General features: G+C 42.1%; 1 protein-coding gene across 1 annotated transcript in view; it reads left to right on the top strand.

Moving 5' to 3' along the window:
* Positions 1–1494: 1494 nt before the first annotated feature.
* Positions 1495–22114, top strand: part of COL9A1 (collagen, type IX, alpha 1) — a gene marked incomplete at its 3' end in the record, with an annotated part of 43612 nt that continues 22992 nt past the window's right edge. Inside the window, exons 1-6 of the mRNA XM_010185396.1 lie at positions 1495–1677; positions 2002–2075; positions 3476–3553; positions 3694–3826; positions 13255–13651; positions 21270–21347. Of these exons, the coding sequence (XP_010183698.1) occupies positions 1664–1677; positions 2002–2075; positions 3476–3553; positions 3694–3826; positions 13255–13651; positions 21270–21347 (774 nt within the window). The remainder of the gene's footprint in view (positions 1678–2001; positions 2076–3475; positions 3554–3693; positions 3827–13254; positions 13652–21269; positions 21348–22114) is intronic.

The raw sequence follows: 22114 nt of genomic DNA, 5'->3' as shown, positions 1-22114 counted from the left end.
TTTGACAGTGGTTTCATGCTCACCATCGTGATGCTGGACTGCAAGACTCCCTGAGCGTACTTCTCTCTTGAAGGGAGAAGAAGTGGTATCACCCAAGACCTGCTTGCTTAGCTGTGAAAATGAGATGTTATTCTTGGCAAACTGTTCGTGTCTATGGTCCAGCCCCTCCCTTTCTAAAAACATATGTCAACAGACATAAAAGTGTGCACAGCACTGACACTGGAGTTACCAGTACTGAGGATGTGAGTTACAGCGAATTGGGACAAATAGGGTAGTTCATTACTCAGTTACTGCTTTAGACTCTCAGCAGACAGCAGAGATTGCATTTGCCATATCCCACACTTGAAAAAAATAATAATCTGGAAACGTAAAACTACTTAAGAATCTGGAAAAGATGAAAACTTATAAATGTGACTTATTAGCATGAACTAGCATAATTTTCCATACACATACGAATTTGACTGTGGTAGCTATTGGGACCTTCTGCCTGCTAATCTCTTCTCCTTGCTTACACATTTCAGTCTCTCTCTTTTTACATTCGTGTGAACAAATATGAATAAATGTCTTTGTGTCTCCTAACACATGTAATAGTCTATGGAAAGTCAGCGCTTTATCAATGACAATTGAAGAACAGGAGTTTGCTTAGTAATGCCTACCTGTATTCCTTGAAAAGGTTCAAGTTTAAGCAATGAATCACAGAATCATTCAGTTTGGAAGAGACCTCTAAAACCATCCAGTCCAACATCAACCCAACCCCACCATGCCCACTAAACCATGTGCCCAAGTGCCACATCCAGATGCTTCCTGAACCCCTCCAGGGATGGGGACTCCACCACCTCCCTGGGCAGCCCCTTCCAATGCTTGACCACTCTTGCAGTACAGACATTTTTCCTCAGATCCAACCTAAACCTCCCCTGGTGCAACTTGAGGCCATTTCCCCTTGTTCTGTCCCTGGTTACATGGAAGAAGAGATCAACCCCCACCTCTCTACCCCCTCCTTTCAGGAGTTGTAGAGAGCGATAAGGTCTCCCCTAAACTAAAGAAGCCCAACTGAAATCCCAATGAAAAGCCTTTTAAATAATTGACAAAAGAAGAACCAACTGGGACATCACCGCTAGGTTTCTCCTGAGGCCACCCAATGAGGAAAGCAGCAATAAATGGAAATGTCTTCTTTATGGGACTGAGATTCTCTTGTTCTCAAAACTTTTAGTCCTAACACCACACCAGGGTCTCCAGCTTCCTTGGCACATATTATTCTTTCACCTGCCTGGCTGAAGAGCAAACCTCTCCATTCAGTGACTGGCATCACTGAACTCACATTTTCTTAACTCCTGTTTCCTTAGTCTCCCTGTCCTGATGCTGGCTCAAGCTGCAGCCTTTTCCTTTGCTCTCTTGGCTTCTTTATACTCAACTGGCTCCAGAGATCCGCCCTCAGAGCCCACCAGAACACAGATGTGTGTCCAGCCTCCACCTCCTTCCCTTCCCAAGATTAAAACAGAGCCAGCAGCCTGTGCCTCCCTCCCTGCTGGGTCCTGCGTGGGGCAGGAGGAGCCGCCTGCACCCGGTGCTGCTCTCTCCTCAGGACTAATGAGAGGGAAGCAGAGCGGGTGACCATAGACACCACGTATGCACATGAGAGGAGTGAAGAAAGCCAGCAGGGAAGATGAAAAGCAACTGGTAAGAGAACAAGTGGGATTTAGAGAAATCTGTAAATAAGAGATTAGAACAGTGAAAGCTGTCCTTGCCAGCTGCCGCCTTTGTTGTTTGGTTTTATGACAGCACTGTATGAAGGAAATGGTAATAGAAAGAGCTTTATTGACGTGTTTTATTATAAGGCAAAGATAAAAAGTTCTCATGTAAAGAAATTGTCTTGTCAAATCTGCTACTAAAGCCTTAGCTCAGGTTTTTAGACATTTAATATTCACAGCTCTGAGGAGAAAATTGATCACAGAATCTGTCAGAAACTATACATTCATACTGGAGTTTTCTTTCTGCTTACAGGAAAATTACAGCTTTCTTCTACACCTGTAGTTTTCTGTGGTCTTTCATCTCAGCCACCATCCAGCAACAATCAAGTAAGGAGACAGACTTATTCTGCATTTCATCTTTCTGTAATTTTGACTGTCAAAAGAATTATTCTGAGCTTATTCAAAATTAAAATCCTCTCCAGTTAGCCATCATAGAAAGGGGGAAGTGTCTGTGTGTGTAGGGGTGCATGTATAAGAGAAAGAGGAGAAAAAGCATGAGCTGTGTGTGCTCTTTTAAGCTCGCTATTACAGATATATATTTTAAGGTAAGGATTAAAATTTGGGTATAGGTGGTCAATGCAGGACACAAACCTCTCCACAAGTTTCAGTGCTTCTAGTTAGATATTCTTCTGCTCCCTGAGGCAACAAACTGGTTCCACTTCGTTTGCTAGGCATAAAAGGTAAATGGCTGGATGTCAGCCATATGTCTCATCAAATAATATAGAATGGGGCTGTTTCTAAGGTGTAACATGTCAACCTGAATGTTCCCTTTAAGCCGATGTTGTCAGAAGGAAACCCACATTTATGGTTGAGCCCTGGCAGCACACAAGGGGCTCTCTGTATGTTAAAAATGCCTCTCCTTCCAACTTACATGCTTCATTTTTCCCAATCCAGACTCTGCTAACATTTTCCTGATTGACCTGATACTGGACATATCCACCACTCTCAAACTTTTCAAATAAATGTTTATTTTTCCTTTCGCCCTCCTTAAATTAAGGAAATCTGGTAGGCTTTCATGGTCATTACAGGGCTTTTTGACAGATAATGTTCTGAAAAGTTAGATTTTAAAATTTGGTTTCCTCAACCAAAATTCTTTTACATCTTTGTTTGGGTCAAGAAAAAAGGTCTGTAAGTTCTTCTTGCCCCCACCCTGTATTTCATGGATGATCATTCTCTGATCAAATGTGGCACAGAGGAAGGTGGGAACACCTGGAATACCAAAAAGGATGGACAACATGCCAACAGTTTCTCAACAGCCTCTTTAGTTGGCATGAGGTTTGTTTAAGTTTCCTTGGGACTATGGAAACTGTTGATTTAGGTAATAAGGTGGGGTGTTTTTTTTCAAAGTTTGCTTAAACGACCAAAAGTTCCCAACCAAAACCTCCTTACACAGCAGGCCTTCTTGTGCTGCAACGATTTCTCCATAGCTCTGCAAGAGAAGAATTATTATAACACTTTCATTTAAAGGCTTGAGAAAAAAATAATCAAATAATCAGTCAAGTTATAATTTTATATTTGAAACTCTCTAGAAACAGATGCTTATTTTCTTAGACTTCTGACTGCACTGAGTACAGTTGAAATAGATTACTACACACATCTAATTATTATTAATAATATTTATAGCCCTATTTAATTCATCATATTCTTACAGCTGCTTTCCTTAATTTTTTAAGGTGATCTGAGGCAATGCGCAGGCACATGGTTAATAAATATATCATTTTTTGCAGGACTCCCAGTCATTCTGGGTGCCAGTCAGAGAATTGATCTCTGCCCAACAATCAGGATTGGCCAAGATGACTTACCAGGCAAGTAGCATCCCGATTTTTTCAGGAAAAAGCTGCTGTTCAAAAACGTTATTGGGTAATATTCACCTCTATGACTGCACAATTCTCTAATGAAATGAAAATGAAAGTTACATTCTGGACATGTATATTTTTTTTTGTAGGCTTTGACCTGATTTCTCAGTTCCAAATAGAAAAAGCTGCTTCCCAAGGAATAGTCCAGAGAGTAGTGGGCTCCACTCCTCTACAAGTGGCTTATAAATTGGGACCCAATGCAGACTTCAGGATCCCAACCAGGTAATGCCCTTGGTTGTTCACCTTTAAAATATACGCATTTTGCAACATTACTGATTAAGGGATAGATCCTCTCCCCTGCTAGATCACCTCATTTGCAAAGCTTTTTGGATGGGAAAGAGGAGTTCAACTTCTTTTTCATTGCCACCACCAGACCAGACTGATTCTGTAATTGCAGGTACTTTCATTTTCCTCTACCAATGGTATTGTGCTCAGTGGGGCTCAAGATTTGCCAACAGAAAGGGATTCACCTCTAGGAAGTGAAGCCAAAAGTTGTTGATGACTTGGAAAGAGATAGGAAGGCCAAGAAAAGGTAACTGGAGGAGAGTTAGGAAAGTTTCCTCAGAACACTGACATAAAGGTACATTTCTGATCATGTAAGGATTGCAGAGACAAGGTAGGATAAAAGCTGACAGAATGCATGGGAAGGGTTTTTATTCTTGCATTTTGGGTAACTGGTACATGGTTGATTTATGGTCACTTGATCTATAAAACATGAAAACTATTATTTAGCAAGTCACAGGCAAGTTGCAATAGGAGGCAGGATTTAGGAATCTAATTGTGTTTGTACTTGACAGGCCAGACTTGCTGCAGGTGAAGGAATAGGGACAGTACAGCAGGGCAGAGATGTCTTTGCCAAACTTAGGCAAGTCTGGATTCTGGTCCAGCACCACATGTAATTAAGAATGCCTTTACTTAGCAATTATCTGGCAAGACCTTTACTTGGACTGCTGTTCCAGCTAGGAATAATTGGAGTGCGAAGTGTTTCTGTCATACTCTGGCTAAGTCCTCCCTGGCTTCTACCTTTCTAGCCACCAGGTTAAGCTAGGTTACAGACTACCTGACTGGTTACATTGGACTCATGGCTAATTTCCATCCCAGTGGCGAATCAGGGCTGCTAGTACGTAAATGTGAGTTCAACTATGGACAGTAAAAGGGATCTTCATTTCACTAAAAGTTTGAGAGTCTCAGTTTTTTAACTCATGCATCTTAGCTCAGAAACAGTCTGAGCGATCAAAGCTGTAATATTTTCATTTTTGAGAATGTTCAGACTTATTGTTATAGATGGCTGTAATGACATATATGCTTGATATACACAGGTTATTCCTGATCAAGCCTACACCAGCTGTGTTAATACAGCACGGCATATAAGCTGACTACTGACACTGTGACTGTTGGCTGGGTATGGTGCTGTAGTATCATGAATTTACCACATTCGAGACACTGACTGGTACTTCCAGACAACACCATGCTTTTGCACTGCAACACTACCTCCTGGTATACCTGGAATTTGGCCCTGGCTCAAACTAACAAGTCACCTGCACTTGAGCTGAGTGTCTTGTCCAGGGGAATGAGTCCTGACACTGCTCTAGTGCATCAGTGTGCTGATCCTCCATCACTAAGCCTCATCTTGCTGCTGTGCACCAGTGCTATTTTAGAGTGTGCTCCTTTCAGTAAGCTGACTCAGAAGAAGTGAAGTTGGCAGTAAGCAGCTGAGGCTGAGAGCACAGAAAAGTCACACCTTAGGCCATTTCCAATATTTTTTTAGAAACCAGAACTCTCCACATAATCTTTATAAAGTGGCATGGTAGGTAGGTTTTACTGCTATGAATTTGAAATGATGAAATGCCTGAGAAGCATTACAAGAGTTAGCAAGTTATGCAGAGCACCTCAAGCAAAGCTGAGCATCTTTAATAGCACAGGGATAGATCTGGCTTTCTCGGCATTGCAGCAACCCTGAGCTCCTGCTGCATTGCCCTCTGGACACCCTCCATACATGGATAATGTAAATATTTCCTGGGGTACTGGCAGGCAGCAGTTGCATCCTGCAGCTGTAGGCAGGGAAGGAGAAGGGAGGTGAGGGGAAGGGAGGTGAGGGGAAGGGAGGTGAGGAGAAGGGAGGTGAGGAGAAGGGAGGTGAGAGGAAGGGAAGGGAAGGGAAGGGAAGGGAAGGGAAGGGAAGGGAAGGGAAGGAGGCGAGGGAGAGGAGGGAGGAGAGGGAGGGGAGGGAGAGGAGGGAGGGAGGGAAGAGCCGTCCGAGCCGCCTCCTCTCCGCGGAGCTGTCCATACCTGTGGTGCTGAAACCCCGGCCCGCCGAGGGCTGCGCAGGCCACGGGGGAGCAGGGGAGAGCCGGCGGCGCGGAGGTGGAGGAGGCCGCCGTGGCTGTGGTCGGGCAGGCACACGGAGGGGGTAATGCCCCAGTTCGTGCCTCCGTCACTGCAAGCTCCTGCTTCGCCAAGAGATGGGGAAGCAAAACTAGAGTGAGCTTGGAAAAAATACGCAGCACTGCTTTCCCGGGCTGGGAGCTGATAGCGATGAAGGCTCAAGTGTTGTACGAGCGCTGGGGAGGGACCCGTAATAAATGCTCCACGCCCACACCACACCACTCACATCTTCGTTAATGAGCAGTCGTATTGGTACCAGATAATCTCACGGCCATGGATAGTGCCTTCTCTTGCCTTAAGGAATTGGGAGGGGTCTCCCTACTTAAGTCCGTTCCCTGGTGCAAGGCACTCAAGGTTTTAGAAGTAGGGATGGGAAGGTGTGTGCATGTGTAGGAATTACAGTATCAGCACAGAGGGCTTGCCTGTCACTGTTCAGTCAGTATTTATCAGAAATGGTAAAATATATTTTAAATTAGCACATGATCACTATACTAATGCAGAGAAGCCCAGGTTACAGTGGCTATGGCATGGGAATGAGAGCTCAGTTAGATGGGCATGGCTCAGCATATTTATTCAGTCTTTGCTTTAGCAGTAGCTTATATCTGGAAACTCTTACATAGGTTCCCTTGGTCTTTTAGCTGCTACAATACTTGCCAAGGTCCAGAAATACAACCCAGAATGAACAGAAATGGTTGCACACAAGCCTTGATGTAAGCTTCTCCCATCATCCACATAAATTCCCACTGGCCATTGCTTCTTCTAGCATAAAATCTGCTGAAGAATCAACATGGTGTTCTTGGTGTAATAAGAACCTGTGAAACTGTCCTGACTCACACCCATTGTCAATGCCATGGTGAACAAGTTAATTTTGAATTTAATCTATGTACCTGTTGTAGGTGTCCACCAGCTAGTAAGTACAAAATTAATACCTGGAAATTTGATTAATAATTGTATTAATTTATTTGGATGATAATTGTATTGATTTTAACTGCAAGGTTTAAAAAATGTATTAGCAAAAAGGAACTTGTTCATGATTGGGAAAAAGGGCTAGCTGTCTTATTGCACTGGATGAAATCTTAATCCTTTGACTTCACAAACAGGAGTCACACTGCAGCTGCTACATCACAAGGCCCCTATGTCCACATGGATAAATTAATGCCAGGGAACATTCCAAGGCATTCACACATAATCATCTATACTGTTAAAATATTATACAAGACATTGGCATGGTATGAGTCAGGACTAATTAAAATTCTTTAAATGATTCCTGGGCCCAGCTTGGCCATGGACCATTCCCAATACACAGCTTGGATGCAGTCGTCAGATTTTGGTAGTAAGCAGGTTTAAACTTTTTCATGCCAGCTGAACTTAGCATCAGAGGCCAGTTCTGGGCACATTGAGTTTAGTAACAAGAAGGTGGCCTACAAATCTAGAGATGGTGCCTCGTGGCCTGCATCCTTATCTCAGTAGAAAGCAGAGCAACATAAAAACTGAAGCTGCTTTTTGAACAGTGTTTGTATTTGGAGTAGTAGTGTACTGCAGACTGGTGTACTGCAGACTTCTTTAACAGGAAACATGACAGACACATTGCCATAAGAAATTATAAAATGAAAATAGGAAGTTTATAAAGCTTTATCTGTAAGCTTGGAACATCCAGAGAATGTAATGGGCTGATTCCCTGGTTTTTCTTCTCTGTGAAGTAATGCTCCTCAAATGCATATGTCTGAAGGTCTGGTATTTCCGCATCCAGCCACCAAAGTTCTTCAGGTGCTTTTCCTTTTGCATCACAATTCAGATAACTTACATAGTAGCACTCCACTGATATTGATGATGACACTGTAATAGAAAAGACAAAATGCAGCTAAGGAGTTGATTAGCTCATAAGAGAAATAATTAGCTCAGACTTGGGGGTTTCTGAAGAACAGAGACCAGCTGAGGGTAATGACTCCCAGCATTTTCATGAGCCAAAGATATTACTGCAGCCCCTTCTAGCAGATTGCACTAACGTCTCTAAAATCTTCATTTAGCAAGGAATAAGTTATTGCAACGGAGCTCACCTAAGAAATTAACACTTAAAGAAGCAAGTTTAATGAAACAAGCAGTTATTTTGTAGTATTCAAATCAATACATAATGAACCTCTTAAAATACTCTGCTGCTGTTGATGACTCCTGAGGGCAGTGGGACTATTCAGGGCTTCCACCACCTGGCCAGGTGACTTATCCCAGGTATATTGAGGTCTTGGTAGGACTGAGCCTTGAAATCTTGAAGAAATCATGGTAAGCACTCAGGGTATGGGATTAATAAGACCCTTGGGTATTTATGAAAAAGATTAAAAGCAAACAGTGGTGTTTCAAAAGTTCCCTTAGATGAATTACAAATGTTTCACATGCTAACTGTATTTTAAATAACATTCTAACTGTATCTTAAAAAATTAAGGGAGGACTGAAATATCTGATAAAATATTGGTTTGATCTTACACTCATTTCTCACTTAAAGCAGTTAACAGTAGCTCTGAATACACAAGGAAAGCAGGACTGGATTGCTATCTACAAACTTAAGATTAGAAATATATTTTTAAAATGCTCTAATGGCTTATGTCTCTGGCAATTTTCAGTGGGTAGGAAATGGGTCAGGACTTAATTTGGCCTGTGCACTTGAAATAATTTTGCATACTATTTTTTCCTTTGCCTGATTATAAGTTTAAAATTGTTCGATTTCCTTCTATAAATTAGTGCAACTGGAAACAAGCATGTTAAAAATAATTTATGGAAATCATTTAAGTGCTTATATAGTTATCAGCTGTTCAAGGAGATTACAGCATCCAGCACTCTTCACTTTGCAGTGAGATGGAGGAATAACCTCTACAATTGTTTATTTTAATATAAAGATAAATTTGCCATGGCTTCCAAATACTTAGATTTTTAAGCTGCTGACTTCAGTAGGGTTTTTGCCTATGTAAATCACAGAATCACAGAATCGCTCGGTTGGAAAAGACCTCTGAGATCATCATGTCCAACCGTTCCTGTCTACCCCCTAAACCATATCCTTAAGTACCTCATCTACCCGCTCTTTAAATACATCCAGGGATGGGGACTCCACCACCTTCCTGGGCAGCCTGTTCCAGCTTCTGACGACCCTCTCAGTAAAGATCACAGGCTTTGGGACAAACTGTGTCCTGAAATACACTGATACCACTAAAATTGCTTTTCATTACTGTTGTAGTAACTGAGATCAAAATCTGCCTCTGCTTTACTTGTGGAATTACAGGTATACATCTTATACAGTAACATAGTGTAACTATGTTTACTTACTAGTGGTTTTGTTTGTTTGTTTGGTTTTTCCCCCCAGTATAGTTATGTCAGCTGAGGTGAGAACGTGTGTGGTATTTTAGCCAGTATTGCCATGACAGCAAAACTTATCAGTGCAGAGAAAGAATGAAAACCTCTCCTCAGAGGATCTGGGATTAGCAACACCTCCTTTAGCTCCAGAGCTCAGTGTATCACATCCCCCAGAGTCACTGAACTTGACAAAGTGAAATGCCACACAAAGAGTAGTTAAAAAAATACCTAAGAATACCAGCTTCATATCGGGAAGTAGTAAAAACAGCTCTTGTGCACGAAGAAACAGTGAGATTCAGCAAATGAAGAGATAAATTACTCGGTTGAGCTAAGACTTTAGCAGCAGAAGACACAAATACTTGTTTAAGAGATTGAACAGGAGCCAGCAGAGTGCCCAGGTGGCCAAGAAGGCCAACACCATCCGGGCTTGTACCAGCAATGCTGTGGCCAGCAGGAGCAGGGCAGGGATCCTTCCCCTGCACTGGGCACTGGTGAGGCTGCACCTTGAATTCTGTGTTCAGTTTTGGGCCCCTCACTCCCACAAGGACATTAAGGGGCTGCAGCGTGTCCAGAGAAGGGCAATGGAGCTGGGGAAGGGTCTGGAGCACAGGAATGATGAGGAGCGGCTGAGGGAGCTGGGGTTGTTTAGTTTGGAGAAGAGGAGACTGAGGGGAGACCTTATGGCTCTCTACAACTGCCTGAAAGGAGGGGGTAGAGAGGTGGGGGTTGGTCTCTTCTTCCATGTAACCAGGGACAGGATGAAAGGAAATGGCTTCAAGTGGCACCAGGGGAGGTTTAGGTTGGATCTGAGGAAAAATGTCTGTACTGCAAGAGTGGTCAAGCACTGGAAGGGGCTGCCCAGGGAGGTGGTGGAGTCCCCATTCCTGGAGGTGTTCAAGAAGTTGTGGATGTGGCACTTCAGGACATGGTTTATGGCCATGGTGGGGTTGGGTTGATGGTTGGACTTGATGATCTTAGAGGTCTGTTCCAACCTTTGTGATTCTGGGATTCATTGCTTAAACTTGAACCTTTTCAAGGAATACAGGTAGGCATTACTAAGCAAATTCCTGTTCTTCAATTGTCATTGATAGAGCACTGTTTTTTCATAGACTATAACATGTGTTAGGAGACACAAAGACATTTATTCATATTTGTTCACACAGATGTAAAAAGAGCGAGAGACTGAAATGAGTAAGCAAAGAGAACAGATTAGCAGCCAGAAGGTCCCAACAGGTACCGCAATCAAAGTGGGATATTTTGGAGGAAGATGGACACTGAGGGCCACAAAGATGTGTTGAACTGGATCAGGAGCTTAGCAAGAGTCTACTGAGTGTCTGGATAGGGAGAAGAAGTGTGTTCCTGGAGCAGGAAACAACATAAATAGAAATAACTTGTGTTGGCTAAAAGCCTAACAAAAGTAGCATTCACTGGAAAGTGTCCAGAACAGGCAGAGACGTACAATGTCCATGCACTGGTATTTGCATTTAAGATGGCAAGATACAAACTGAAACAAAACAATAAGGAAATGCAACAAGTTAGATAAAATCCTATCAGACCAGGACAGCTGGGACAGGCATCTGCAACCAACAGACACAGGTCAGAGCAGACCACAGGCTGGTTAAAGATATTGGCAGGGAACCCCCTTCTCCCACCGTTGTGCATCTCCACACCTTTGTAATGGGAAAACCTTCCAGCTAAACAGCAGTTCGGGTGGTTTATGGAGCAGGTGGTGCTGCTGCTGCTGCCAGGCTTGCCCGCGTCCTTGCTGAGATCTGGCTGAGGCTGTGCCGGCACCTGCTGGAATGGGATTGCACTACAGCTTTGGACACAGACACCGAACTGTGGGGACTTCATTAAGCATACAGAAAAACAACTAATTTATTCTATTTTTTCCTGTTGTTTTTTTTTTGTGACACCACAATTCACAGAATATGACAAGACACGCTTGAAAATATTCTACTGGATTCACTGAAATATTTGAGATTAAAAAATGACATTACTGTTTTGCACAGTGACACAGCCGGTAGTACCTGTTTGAGTTGCCAAATCTCACGTTATGGTAATTGCAAAAGAAGGAAACATTTTATACGTGGCAAATATCTTCCCTGCTACATTTTTCCTGTAGGTTCTTACTGTTTGTATATTTGTAAAGGAATGTGTTGTTGAATAATTTCTGCTGAAGTGAGAGCTAATACAGTAACAAACCGGTTATTGTCAGGCTGAACAAGAAAATGCATTTGCAAAATACATTCTTAAGCCTTCAAACCAAATCAGATCCGCACTGACTATCTACCTGGTCGATTATAAAGTCACATTACACTGACTGATTTTGGGAGTCTAATGGTACAAAATAGCATAATTGCAGGACACACTTTCTAAACGTGAAGTAGGAGTTGGTTGTTGCTCCATCCACTACACTTAGAAAAGGTTATCATAAATATTGTACAGTGTGGGAAGAACTCACATTTCTGAACCAATTCCTTTTGCCATTAGCAACACTAATGACTCTAAAGTACACCCAGAGCTTTGGGACTCTGCATGCACGGTTCAGTCCTCTTCAGGACATGGCTTAGTGGGCATAGTGCTGTTGGGTTGTCCTGGTTTACTGGGACAGAATTTGAGAGACAGTTTTCTGTTGAGGAAAACTGCTATTTTGTGAGGACCACAACACTCTATCTCATGGGAACAAAGTGATAAAACTTGGTTATAGCTTTCAGCTAATATTGGTATGCAGGTTGCCATAGTGCTCAAGGCCTTCAGCGGTCTTGAGATAAACAGATGCAGAGGCTGAGGGGAGCAGAAACCTAAGGGAGTCAGCTCCAAGGTGACACCAGCTGAGCAATTAATACTATTCGGTATCATAAATGTCACATTCACTATAAATTGGGGAGTTTATTGGGGACTGCCTTCTCTCCCTCTCCCTCCTGCTCCCTCTTCCATGGCTGACATCTGGAGAGGGACTTGTTTACCATCCTAGGTAACCCTGAGGCCTACTTCCCACACTACTGGCTGAGTATAACTGTGTACTTCATATTATATTGTTGTTAATATTAGTATTTATTATTATTATCTTATTAAATATATTTTTATTTCAAACCATGAATCACCTTTCCTTTTCCTCATCCCCATCCCCGGGTAGAGAGGAGGCATCAGTGATAGAGCAACTGTATAAACCACAACATGGGTTGATGGTTGGACTTGATGAGTAGGTCAGAGAGGTTCTCCTTCCCCTCTGCTCTGCCCTGGTAAGACTGTATTTGGAATATTGTGTTCAGTTCTGGGCCCTCAGTTCAAGAAGGACAGGAACTGCTGGAGAGAGTCCAGCACAGAGCCACAAAGATGATGGAGGGAGTGGAGCATCTCCCTTCTGAGGAGCGGCTGAGGGAGCTGGGGCTCTAGCTTGGAGCAGAGGAGACTGAGGGGTGACCTCATTCATGGGGATCAATTTGGAAAGGGCGAGTGTCAGGAGGAAGGAGCCAGGCTCTGCTCTGGGATGTCCAATGCCAGGACAAGGGGCAATGGGAGCAAGCTGGAGCATAGGAGGTTCAACCTGAAGATGAGGAAAAACTTCTTTCCTGTGAGGGTGCCAGAGCATGGCCCAGGCTGCCCAGAGAGGTTGTGGAGTCTCCTCTGCAGACATTCAAAACCCCTGGCCGTGTTCCTGTGTGACCTCCTCTGGGTGATCCTGCTCTGGCAGGGGTTGGACTGGGGGAGCTTTGGAGGTCCCTTTCAACTCCCGATATTCTGTGATTCTGTGATTTTAGAGGTCTTTTCCAGCCTTAATGATCCTGTGATTCTTTGCAGCAGAGCACTGGGAAAATCATGTTTGAAATATGGTTAAACTGAGTAATCATTACTCTGTGGTGATACGTGGAGCTTTTCAGAACAAATACACAACAAATGTCCTGTGTTTTGATCCTCCACAGTGCCATATATTCCAATGGATTGCCCGATGAATATTCCTTCCTAACTACTTTTCGGATGACTGGAGCCACACTTCAGAAATATTGGACTATTTGGCAGATTCAGGATTCTTCAGGAAAAGAACAAGTTGGAGTGAATCTGAATGGTCAAGTGAAAAGTGTTGAGTTTTCCTATAAAGGAGCGGATGGAAGGCTCCAAACCGCATCATTTTTGCATCTGCCTTTCTTGTTTGACTCCCAATGGCACAAGCTTATGATAAGTGTGGAAGCAAGCAGTGTCACTCTTTTTATTGACTGTATTAAAGTAGAATCCTTAAACATAAAACCAAAAGCGAAAATCAGCACTGATGGCTTCGCTGTGCTTGGAAAACTTAAAAATAATCCTCAAATTTCAGTTCCGGTAAGTTCCAAAATCTTTTGTTACTGCAAAAAGTGGTTTTATTGGGCCTTTACACTTAATCTTTTTTGTGGAATACATCTTCAAATGTTTTCTGAAAGCAGAAATGGCAAAAAACAACTTGGCAGGTAAGTACTGCACATATTTATTGTGTAAGGTAAGGGATGACCCAGGTTAAATCTAAGTTTCAGTAGTGAAAGGTCTCAGGCATCCACGCTTTTGGTACTGGATTTTGCTCTGATTGGGCCTATTAACTGAGTGTTTCCCTGCTTATCTCATATGTGGAGCTTGATCTAAAAGGAAGTCTCTGGACATGGGCTTGTGGGCCGTACCTCACACCAAAAGGAGCAAAACATTCACTGAGCGAGAACTGGGACCCCTTTCTTATCTATGTGTACTGACCATCAGCTAGAGATAATGAACAGCATCTCTGGCAGAACAAGTATTTTAAATAGTTAATACTAATATCTCCTGTAAGAGAGGTTGACAGAGGTCCTTTCTGATCTACTCTGACTTTCACACATGCAATAAGGGACCCAGGTTTAAATGTGAGTGCTAAACCAGAGATTATCACGAGTATCTTATAGCTCAGGAGACCGTTCTAATCACTGTGTTACCTGGTATGGTCGTGTTCACAGTGGCTTTTCCTCTTTAGTTAGCTAGAGGTTTGGCTTTTTTTCCAAAAGACTGACCTCTTAAAGAAGGCTCTTGTTCATGAATCCTATGAGGGATAAGTGTAGCACCAGAGAGTAGATCCAACCCAAGCAAAGGGTCCGGCAGAGCTGAGACATAAATCCCACCCATCTCCATACCACCTTCTCCTCAGTAGTTGAGGATATCCCACTTCCACGTCCTGGCTTCTGTGAATCCCTCTGTTATATATTTAACCTTCACTCTACATTATAGAACACATCTAAATTCACCTGGAGTGCTCCTTTATTCTGTGTAGCAGAAGTAGGCAGTGAAATGGTTATTCTGTATCCTGTGAGTGGATTTAATACTAAAAATATCCTCTTCACGCTGCTACACGGTGAGGAAAGTTGTTTTCATGGAGAACATAACATTGGGGCTGACACGATAAATATTGAACGCTTTTTTGCCCAAATAGGAAAAAACCTCAGGATTTAATTATTTGATTATCTGATTTAGTTTCTGAGATGAAAGATTAGTGTAAAACACATACAAAGTGTCACACCTGCGATTTCTGATAGAAAAAAACTTGTAGCTGTCACATCTCCATTTAGTCTCTGAGACATCCATGAAAGTGGTTTTTTAGCTAATGAGTCCTACTGCACTTATTCACCTATGCTGAATACTGTAACAATTTAGTCCTATGGTGGTACTAAATGACATTTAAGACTTTGAGAAGGCTATTTCTGAATTCACTTTGTAGATTAGAAGGAAATACAACATTTCAAGATCTTTTAAAGTTTCAAAACTTAAAAAAAAATGGTTCAAAATACAGTTGGAAAAATTGCAAAATACCATATATTGTCCTGATCCTTTCCCAAGGATCCACTCTAAGCATGTTAGGAACTTAGAATATTAATGGTAGGATACCCATACATATATATGAATATATATATATGTATTTGAAATGAGTTGAATATATATTTCAAAATGAGTTGAATGGCAAGAGATTCAGATATTTAATGTAATTTAACTACCTGCCACATCCCTGCACTGAAGTTTCAAAGTGAGATATAATCTTTTAACTATATTTTGTATTGTTTGTAAAAAATCTGGCCACAGAATGATGAGGACTGTATAAACGTCAAGGGCAAACGTTGCAAGAAAATGAGCATCTCATGCTTACTCACCTCTGTATGTATAGGTCACTATATTGCACTGGGTAGAAATCAGTTCTACTTGAAAAATGGTGACAGAAAGCTGCCCCAAGTGTCTGAAAGTGGCCTGAAAGTGGCCATCTAGTGTGTTGTTGTAGATGTGGATTAGAAAATGTCAGTAGCTCAAAAGTTATGCTAATTCTGCTGAAAAAAAGTTCAGTCTGAAAATATAATTCCAAAGTAATCAGCTGGAGCTAATAATGTAATGATTTGCTGCATACATATTTTAGCTTTGCTGACTGGTCTGAGGGATACTGGTTGATGAACCAGAGAGGTTGTGGAGTCTCCTTCTCTGCAGACATTCAAAACCTACCTGGACATGTTCCTGTGTGACCTCCTCTGGGTGATCCTGCTCTGGCAGGGGTTGGACTGGGTGAGCTTCTGAGGACCCTTCCAACTCCTGACATTCTGTGATTCTGTGAATGGATGGATGGGATGATGAAAACATTACATATTCTATGCATGTTGTTGGGATGGCAACAATTCTCCCCCAGTATTGCATTCCTCTTTGGAAAGATATTTAATTTAAATGCAGAGAAAGCAATGGGTATTAAGGTATTACAACACCTAAAATACAGTGCTGCAGTAAACCAGGGCCTCAAGTTAGACACAGAGTCATTTGTTTAAAAACAGAAGTAGATGCACATTTTATGACAGAAAGGATAACGAAGCACTGGAACAAATTATTAGGGAAGTAAGAGGTAAGCATCAAATTAAATTTCAAACCTAGTTTAGATGTCTAAAAATGCAGTTTAACTCAGACAGAACTGTGGGCTTGTAATAAGACTCACTAGACTGAATTTCATGGCCTGTGCTATGAAGTCAAACTGACAATGGTAGTGGTCCAACCGGATGTTATAGAAATGTTGATTAAGGAAGAGCATGTTTCATACAATTACGATAAAGAAAATACACAATCGGATGGACTCCTATTTTTAAAATGGCTGCTTATATTGCCCAAATTTCTGCTTTAGACAATGCCTTTAGTTTCTCTTTAAATTGAGTAAATAAATCTACGGTTGGGAATATTCTAGGTTTATCCTTTAGCTTGCTTGACTATACTCAGTTTAAACATTTTACAAGTCTTGGTTATTTAAGAAGTCCCAGGCACAATTTCTAATTTATTTCCAGGCATTGTTAAAGTATATTACTTCCAGTGGTATAATTTTTAAAGGACATAAATTATGTGTTTCCTATTCTTCTCTTTTCGCAGTATTCTGTGAGTGCTCTATTTACCTTGCAGAACAGGTCAACTTCTTATAGATGCACTGTAATACACGTCATTTGAAAAAAGATTCTTTATTGCTTGTTGTTACTATGATTGACTAGGAGAGTAATAGATAGAGTTTCATTAGAAACTGTGGCTTGCCTTTGAGCCTTTGCAAAGATCTATTCCAGGATTTCTGGAATGTTTTATGGAGGGCAAATTTTTATACAGGTTTACTGCTGCATTTTTTCTCTTTCCTTTTTAAGATAAAAAAAAGAAAATAGTTCTTTTCTATCTAAAAGTAATTCAAATAATCCACTATAAATGCCAAGCAACATAAGATACATCACCACTTCAAAACTGAAATGGAACTTACTTCCTAAATCGTGTGTTTGTTATAGAAAGGTAAGGGCATTCATTTCGTAACTGCTGTGAGATGATAAAAATTGCCTTAGTTTCTGTGGTTTCAGAGGCATTACCCTGATTTTCTCATACTACACGGCAAACACTTTGCTAGAAGTGATCCTTGGTCATTATTCAATTGACATTTAATGCTGCTAACTAGCTCAGGGCAGCTACATGACTTGTGAGGTCTACGAGGAATCCGCTTATCAATATTTGCTGAACAGGGATTAATTTACAGCACAGAGCAGGTTGTGTGTGTGAATTGTAAAAAGTCACGTCTTGGGTTTTTTTCACGCTGGGAATCTCACATTCAGAAGGCTGAATCCTTGCTATGGAAAATCAAATAACACCCCGAATTTGTGGTACAGTTCTAAGACTTTGAAAAAAAGAGTCAAGGGAAGTGAAGCTCTAAAAACCCATTAGAGATGTAGGTAAATTGCTAAAACATGTTTAAAAGAGCTCTAGAATGAGCTAATATTCAGACAATGGAATTGCAGAGCTCTGAGACTGAGATGTGCAAAGCTGTGGGCATTTCCAGGCATTTCCACAGAACTTAAGAGGATAAAACAGTAAACAGACAGAGATAATGAATCCAATTATTTCCGTGCAGATTACAAAATCAAGATGAACCTGAAATGCTGTAGGAATCGTGGAAAAAGGACATCAGAAATGTTGACCTATGGGTCTTAAACACCTATGGGTCTTAAAGGATTACATTTTAATAACTTGGCTTTATGATTACCCTTGATTTATCTGCGGTTCATCTCTGAGAGCTTTGTGTCTGTACTTCATCCTGAACAACACTTTGTACTGATATCAACAGGACATCTACAGGAGACATCTTCAAAATAGTGGTGTCCTTTAAATCAGCTTAATATAATCAGCAAGATCACTGTGAAATATTGGTGGGGGAAGAGGTACCTTGACAGCAGGGCTAGGACATATTTGCCCTTCTCTCACCTCTCCTAAGTCAACAGGAAGGCAGTCACAGCCTTTGCTACCTTGCCAACAAGAGTTTTAGTTTTCATTTTAAAAAAGTCAGACAGGCTTCATCTCAGTTTTTGCTTTATGTAGCTTCAAAACAGCAACGAAAGCTCCAAGCAAAAAATTTACAAAGCAACTACAGTTTATTAAAAAAAAAATAATGCTGCCAGACTATGCAATTGTGAACTAAGAAATGTCATATTAAAGGTGCCTGTTCAAAATATTTCAACTCCTTTTACATTCATGTTGTGGCACAGTGTTTTGTAAATAATCCTAGGTATTTTTTCTGCGTAGGATGCCTGTCTCGTTTATGCAGACTTTTTTTGGTGCGTCTGAAACTCATGAGAGTACTAGGCCTTAGGTAATGCTCCCCACTCAAATCCTGTTTTGAACAAAATTAAGTGATTGGTTGGCCATTCAGGAGCACTGGGAGAAAACATATGAGACACTAAAAGGTTTTCCTGGCTTAGTGAGTCAAGTTCCCATTGCAGCAAACAATCGCATCTTATAATCTTATTAATAAATGTATCTCTGTGTTAATATTGATTATGGCCAAAGTTGAAAAACTGGGTTCAGACTTAAAAAATGTATATGCATTTGCTGTTAGGAAGCAATAGTGGCACTCACAGTCACTCATCAAAGTCTAACACAACCCAGTAATTAGCATTTTATCATCTCATAGCTTTCTCACCTTAGTACAGAAGCCGAAAACTAGACACACATACATAGACAAAATAGAGGTAATGATTATCTACATAAAAACCCCAGAATGTGCTGATGCAGACACTCGTTGCTGTGGTATGTCCTAAAAGTACTTTTTTTCAGCATTTACAGATATTTTTTACCATGTCATAAGTTGAAAGTACAACTCAGAACGATGGATTTCAGTCACAGTTGTCCTTTTTTTGTCATAACCTGTACCCAGACCACCCAGTTCCCTCCCCCCACCCCATGCAGAATGCTCTCTAATGTGGCCATTTCGATTTAAATAATTTCTCAGCGCTGTAAAAGAATTATGAAGCAAAACCAAGCACATTCAGTGGCATGTGGTCACCTTTTCCACAAAGACAACCCTTCCTTTTTTACCACCTTTTGCCCCATTTACTTCCAAACTTACAGTTTCTGCGGTATGGGAACCATTTCCACGGCCTTGCTCGTTCAGTCTTTTGAGTGAAGGGAGTTTTCTAAGGAAAGAACTGTGAAATCACGTGATTTCAGATCACATACAGACCAAATTTGTACAGACAACCTGAATTATGGTATTTGCTAACTACTGAATGGATGACTTTTCAATTTTAATACTATTTAATATAATTTTAATCTAAATACTAAGCAGACAAACTGAAGATGTAGAAATTCTGTCACTTAAAACCATGTCTATCTTAATTTAAATCAGAAATAGATTATTATTTAAATCAGAAACAGATTATAAACTGCTTTAGAGCCAGTTATGGACCTCTTTCACTCTGCAAGTGAGCTTCAGAGGTGAATAATGTAGAGACTCAGGACTCAGAATCTAGTAGTACAGTACAAAATAAATTATCATATAGGCACCATTTGGTCCCATTTTAATGCCTTATTATGAATCTTCATCTTCAGGTTCCAGATACCCTCATATTTTTATTATTGTGTTGCTGCCTTATAGTATTAAATTTTAGCATACATTCAGTTCTTTTATATGTATATTGTGACATTCAGTCATCTATTATTAAGGACTGGGATAGGTTTTAAAATGAGATTTGGATAAAGAAGAGAATTGACTCACCGATAGTAGTGTCAGATAACAGGTAAGAGAAACCTCTTTTGTGCTCTGGCCTCAGCACTCTGGAAACTGTGATGACTGCAAAGCAAACAGAACAGTAGAGATGTGATAAGGGAAGATTTCAAGAGTGGTGGCACTGAAGTGGTGAAGGTGAAAGCAAAATAATTCAAGAAAAACCCAGCATCTTGTGGATATGTGGGTGTCTTGTGGAGATCTTAAAGGACTTGACTCAAAGTATTTATTAGCTCTAGCAGCCAGCATTCAGTTCAGTGAACATAAGGACAGTGGTGGGAGAGGAAAGCATCTCAGAGTGGCAGTCCACCTTCTGCATCAGATATGGGTTGGGACTGAGACATTATGTTTTGGGAGGAGTGGTTTGGAGCTACTTCAGCTCAAAACAATAAGAAGAAAGACTTAGAGAAGCAAAGGAATAAGAATTGAAAGCCCCCTGACACTCACTTCTATTTTCAGCCTTTCAGAAAAACCAAATCAGTCTTCTCCATACCAGGGCTCCATGTTGTAACAAGGAAAAAAAAACAAACCAAAAACCTAACTTTTTGCCTCAAATCTTCAGCCATTCATAATGAAAAGAAAGGACTGGAGGCCCCTCAACTTTATCACCAGAGAAATCTCTGGGTAAACCATTCATTAGTGATCCATAAGCCAAGCTGATACTATGTGTGATGGGAAGGGGAAAAAATGCAAGGCTTTAAAACCTATATACAATAAATATGCACAACTGAATATGCTTCTGGTACTTAAAAATGCCACATGATGCATTATATACATCAAAGGATATACATCTGGAGCTGTATGTTCGAGCTATTCAGTAACTTTCAGGAGAGGGTATGTTTTTAAATCTATACAGCACATCAAGTGAGTCCTGACTGCAGTTTCTAAGAGGTTTGCTTAATCCTGTGTCATTTTCCAGTACCAAATACCAATGTTCAAAGACGACGTGCAATTTCGCAGACGTATATTACTCAGTTGCAGCCTATTGCCAGTGTGCATATGATCCAGTTTGTTCAACTTCTCACACTTAAACCACGTTTTTGTCCTCAGCCCTACCATTCTTCATGGGCATGGCTATCCACTTAGTGGAGATCTTTTTGTCCGTCCTTTCATAAAACTACTGCATAGCATGAGGAAAAAAATGCCTGTGCTTATAAAGAACACGTAAAACATGAAACGTGACGAATCTCACCTTCTTTTTAAATCCCTCGGCAGGTTTATGCCCCCTCTTCCAAAGCCCTTCACAGTTAGGGTAGGGGAGCGCAAGGTGGAGCTCTGCTCTGGGCTGAGCCCTCTGATGCACCCATGGGTGTTATCATTAAACACCTACCTCTTTAGCTGACCAGCGTTCCTCCTGTTACACCCCCTCACCCGAATTAACGTGATCTTTATCTCTTTTGCCAGTTCGAAATCCAGTGGATGGTGATTCACTGCGACCCCCTGCGACCCCTCCGCGAAAGCTGCGGCGAGCTGCCGGCCCGGGTGAGCGCCCTGCCCTGCCCTGCCCGCCGCCAGGCTGCCATCGAGTCCCTGCCTGCTGCTGGCCAGCAGCAGCCCTCAGGAACCTCTGTTTTTCTCCCCCTTTGTGGCCCGAACTGCCTGTTTTTACCATACCTGCCTGGAATTTGGCGCCTTTAGAAATCCAGCCCTCTCTCCCCTCAGAGCAGCAGCAGCAGCCCCATATTAACTCTTCCGTGACTTACTTTCTCCCCCCTACCCCCTGCTAGGGTGGGAGACGTTTGAAAGCTGTGCCTTGCAGACGGGAGCGGCTTTGCAGCCGCCTCCCCACAGCTACCGCCTCACCGAGGAGCCTGACAGCGGGAAACCCGGGGCGGGGGGAAGGTGAGGGTCGGTGCCCAAAGCAACAGCAGCGGGGCAAAGGGTTAAGGCGCTGCTGGCATTCAGTCCTCCCCTTCCCGGCCTTCAGCCTTCCTCCAATCCCCGAGACCCTCCCCAAGGCGTTAGCGAGCAGCCGTGAGGGGCTATAGCGGGGCTCACCTTGCGGCCGCCCGCCCCGCCCCCCCAGCCGCAGGCCGCTCGTTCCCTCCCTCCCTCCATCGCCATGGCCCGGGCTGTGCGCGGCCTCCTGCCTCTGGGGCTTTTGCTGCAGGTTGTTTGCCCCCCCAGCCGCAGGCCGCTCGTTCCCTCCCTCCCTCCATCGCCATGGCCCGGGCTGTGCGCGGCCTCCTGCCTCTGGGGCTTTTGCTGCAGGTTGTTTGCCTCTGCTTGGCTCAAGTAAGTTTGTTCTG

Source organism: Mesitornis unicolor, unplaced genomic scaffold, assembly GCF_000695765.1.
Source record: "Mesitornis unicolor isolate BGI_N332 unplaced genomic scaffold, ASM69576v1 scaffold2805, whole genome shotgun sequence".
Classification (NCBI taxonomy): Eukaryota; Metazoa; Chordata; class Aves; order Mesitornithiformes; family Mesitornithidae; genus Mesitornis; species Mesitornis unicolor.
Note: the sequence above shows the minus strand (reverse complement) of the source record. Positions and strands in the feature narration are given on the sequence as shown.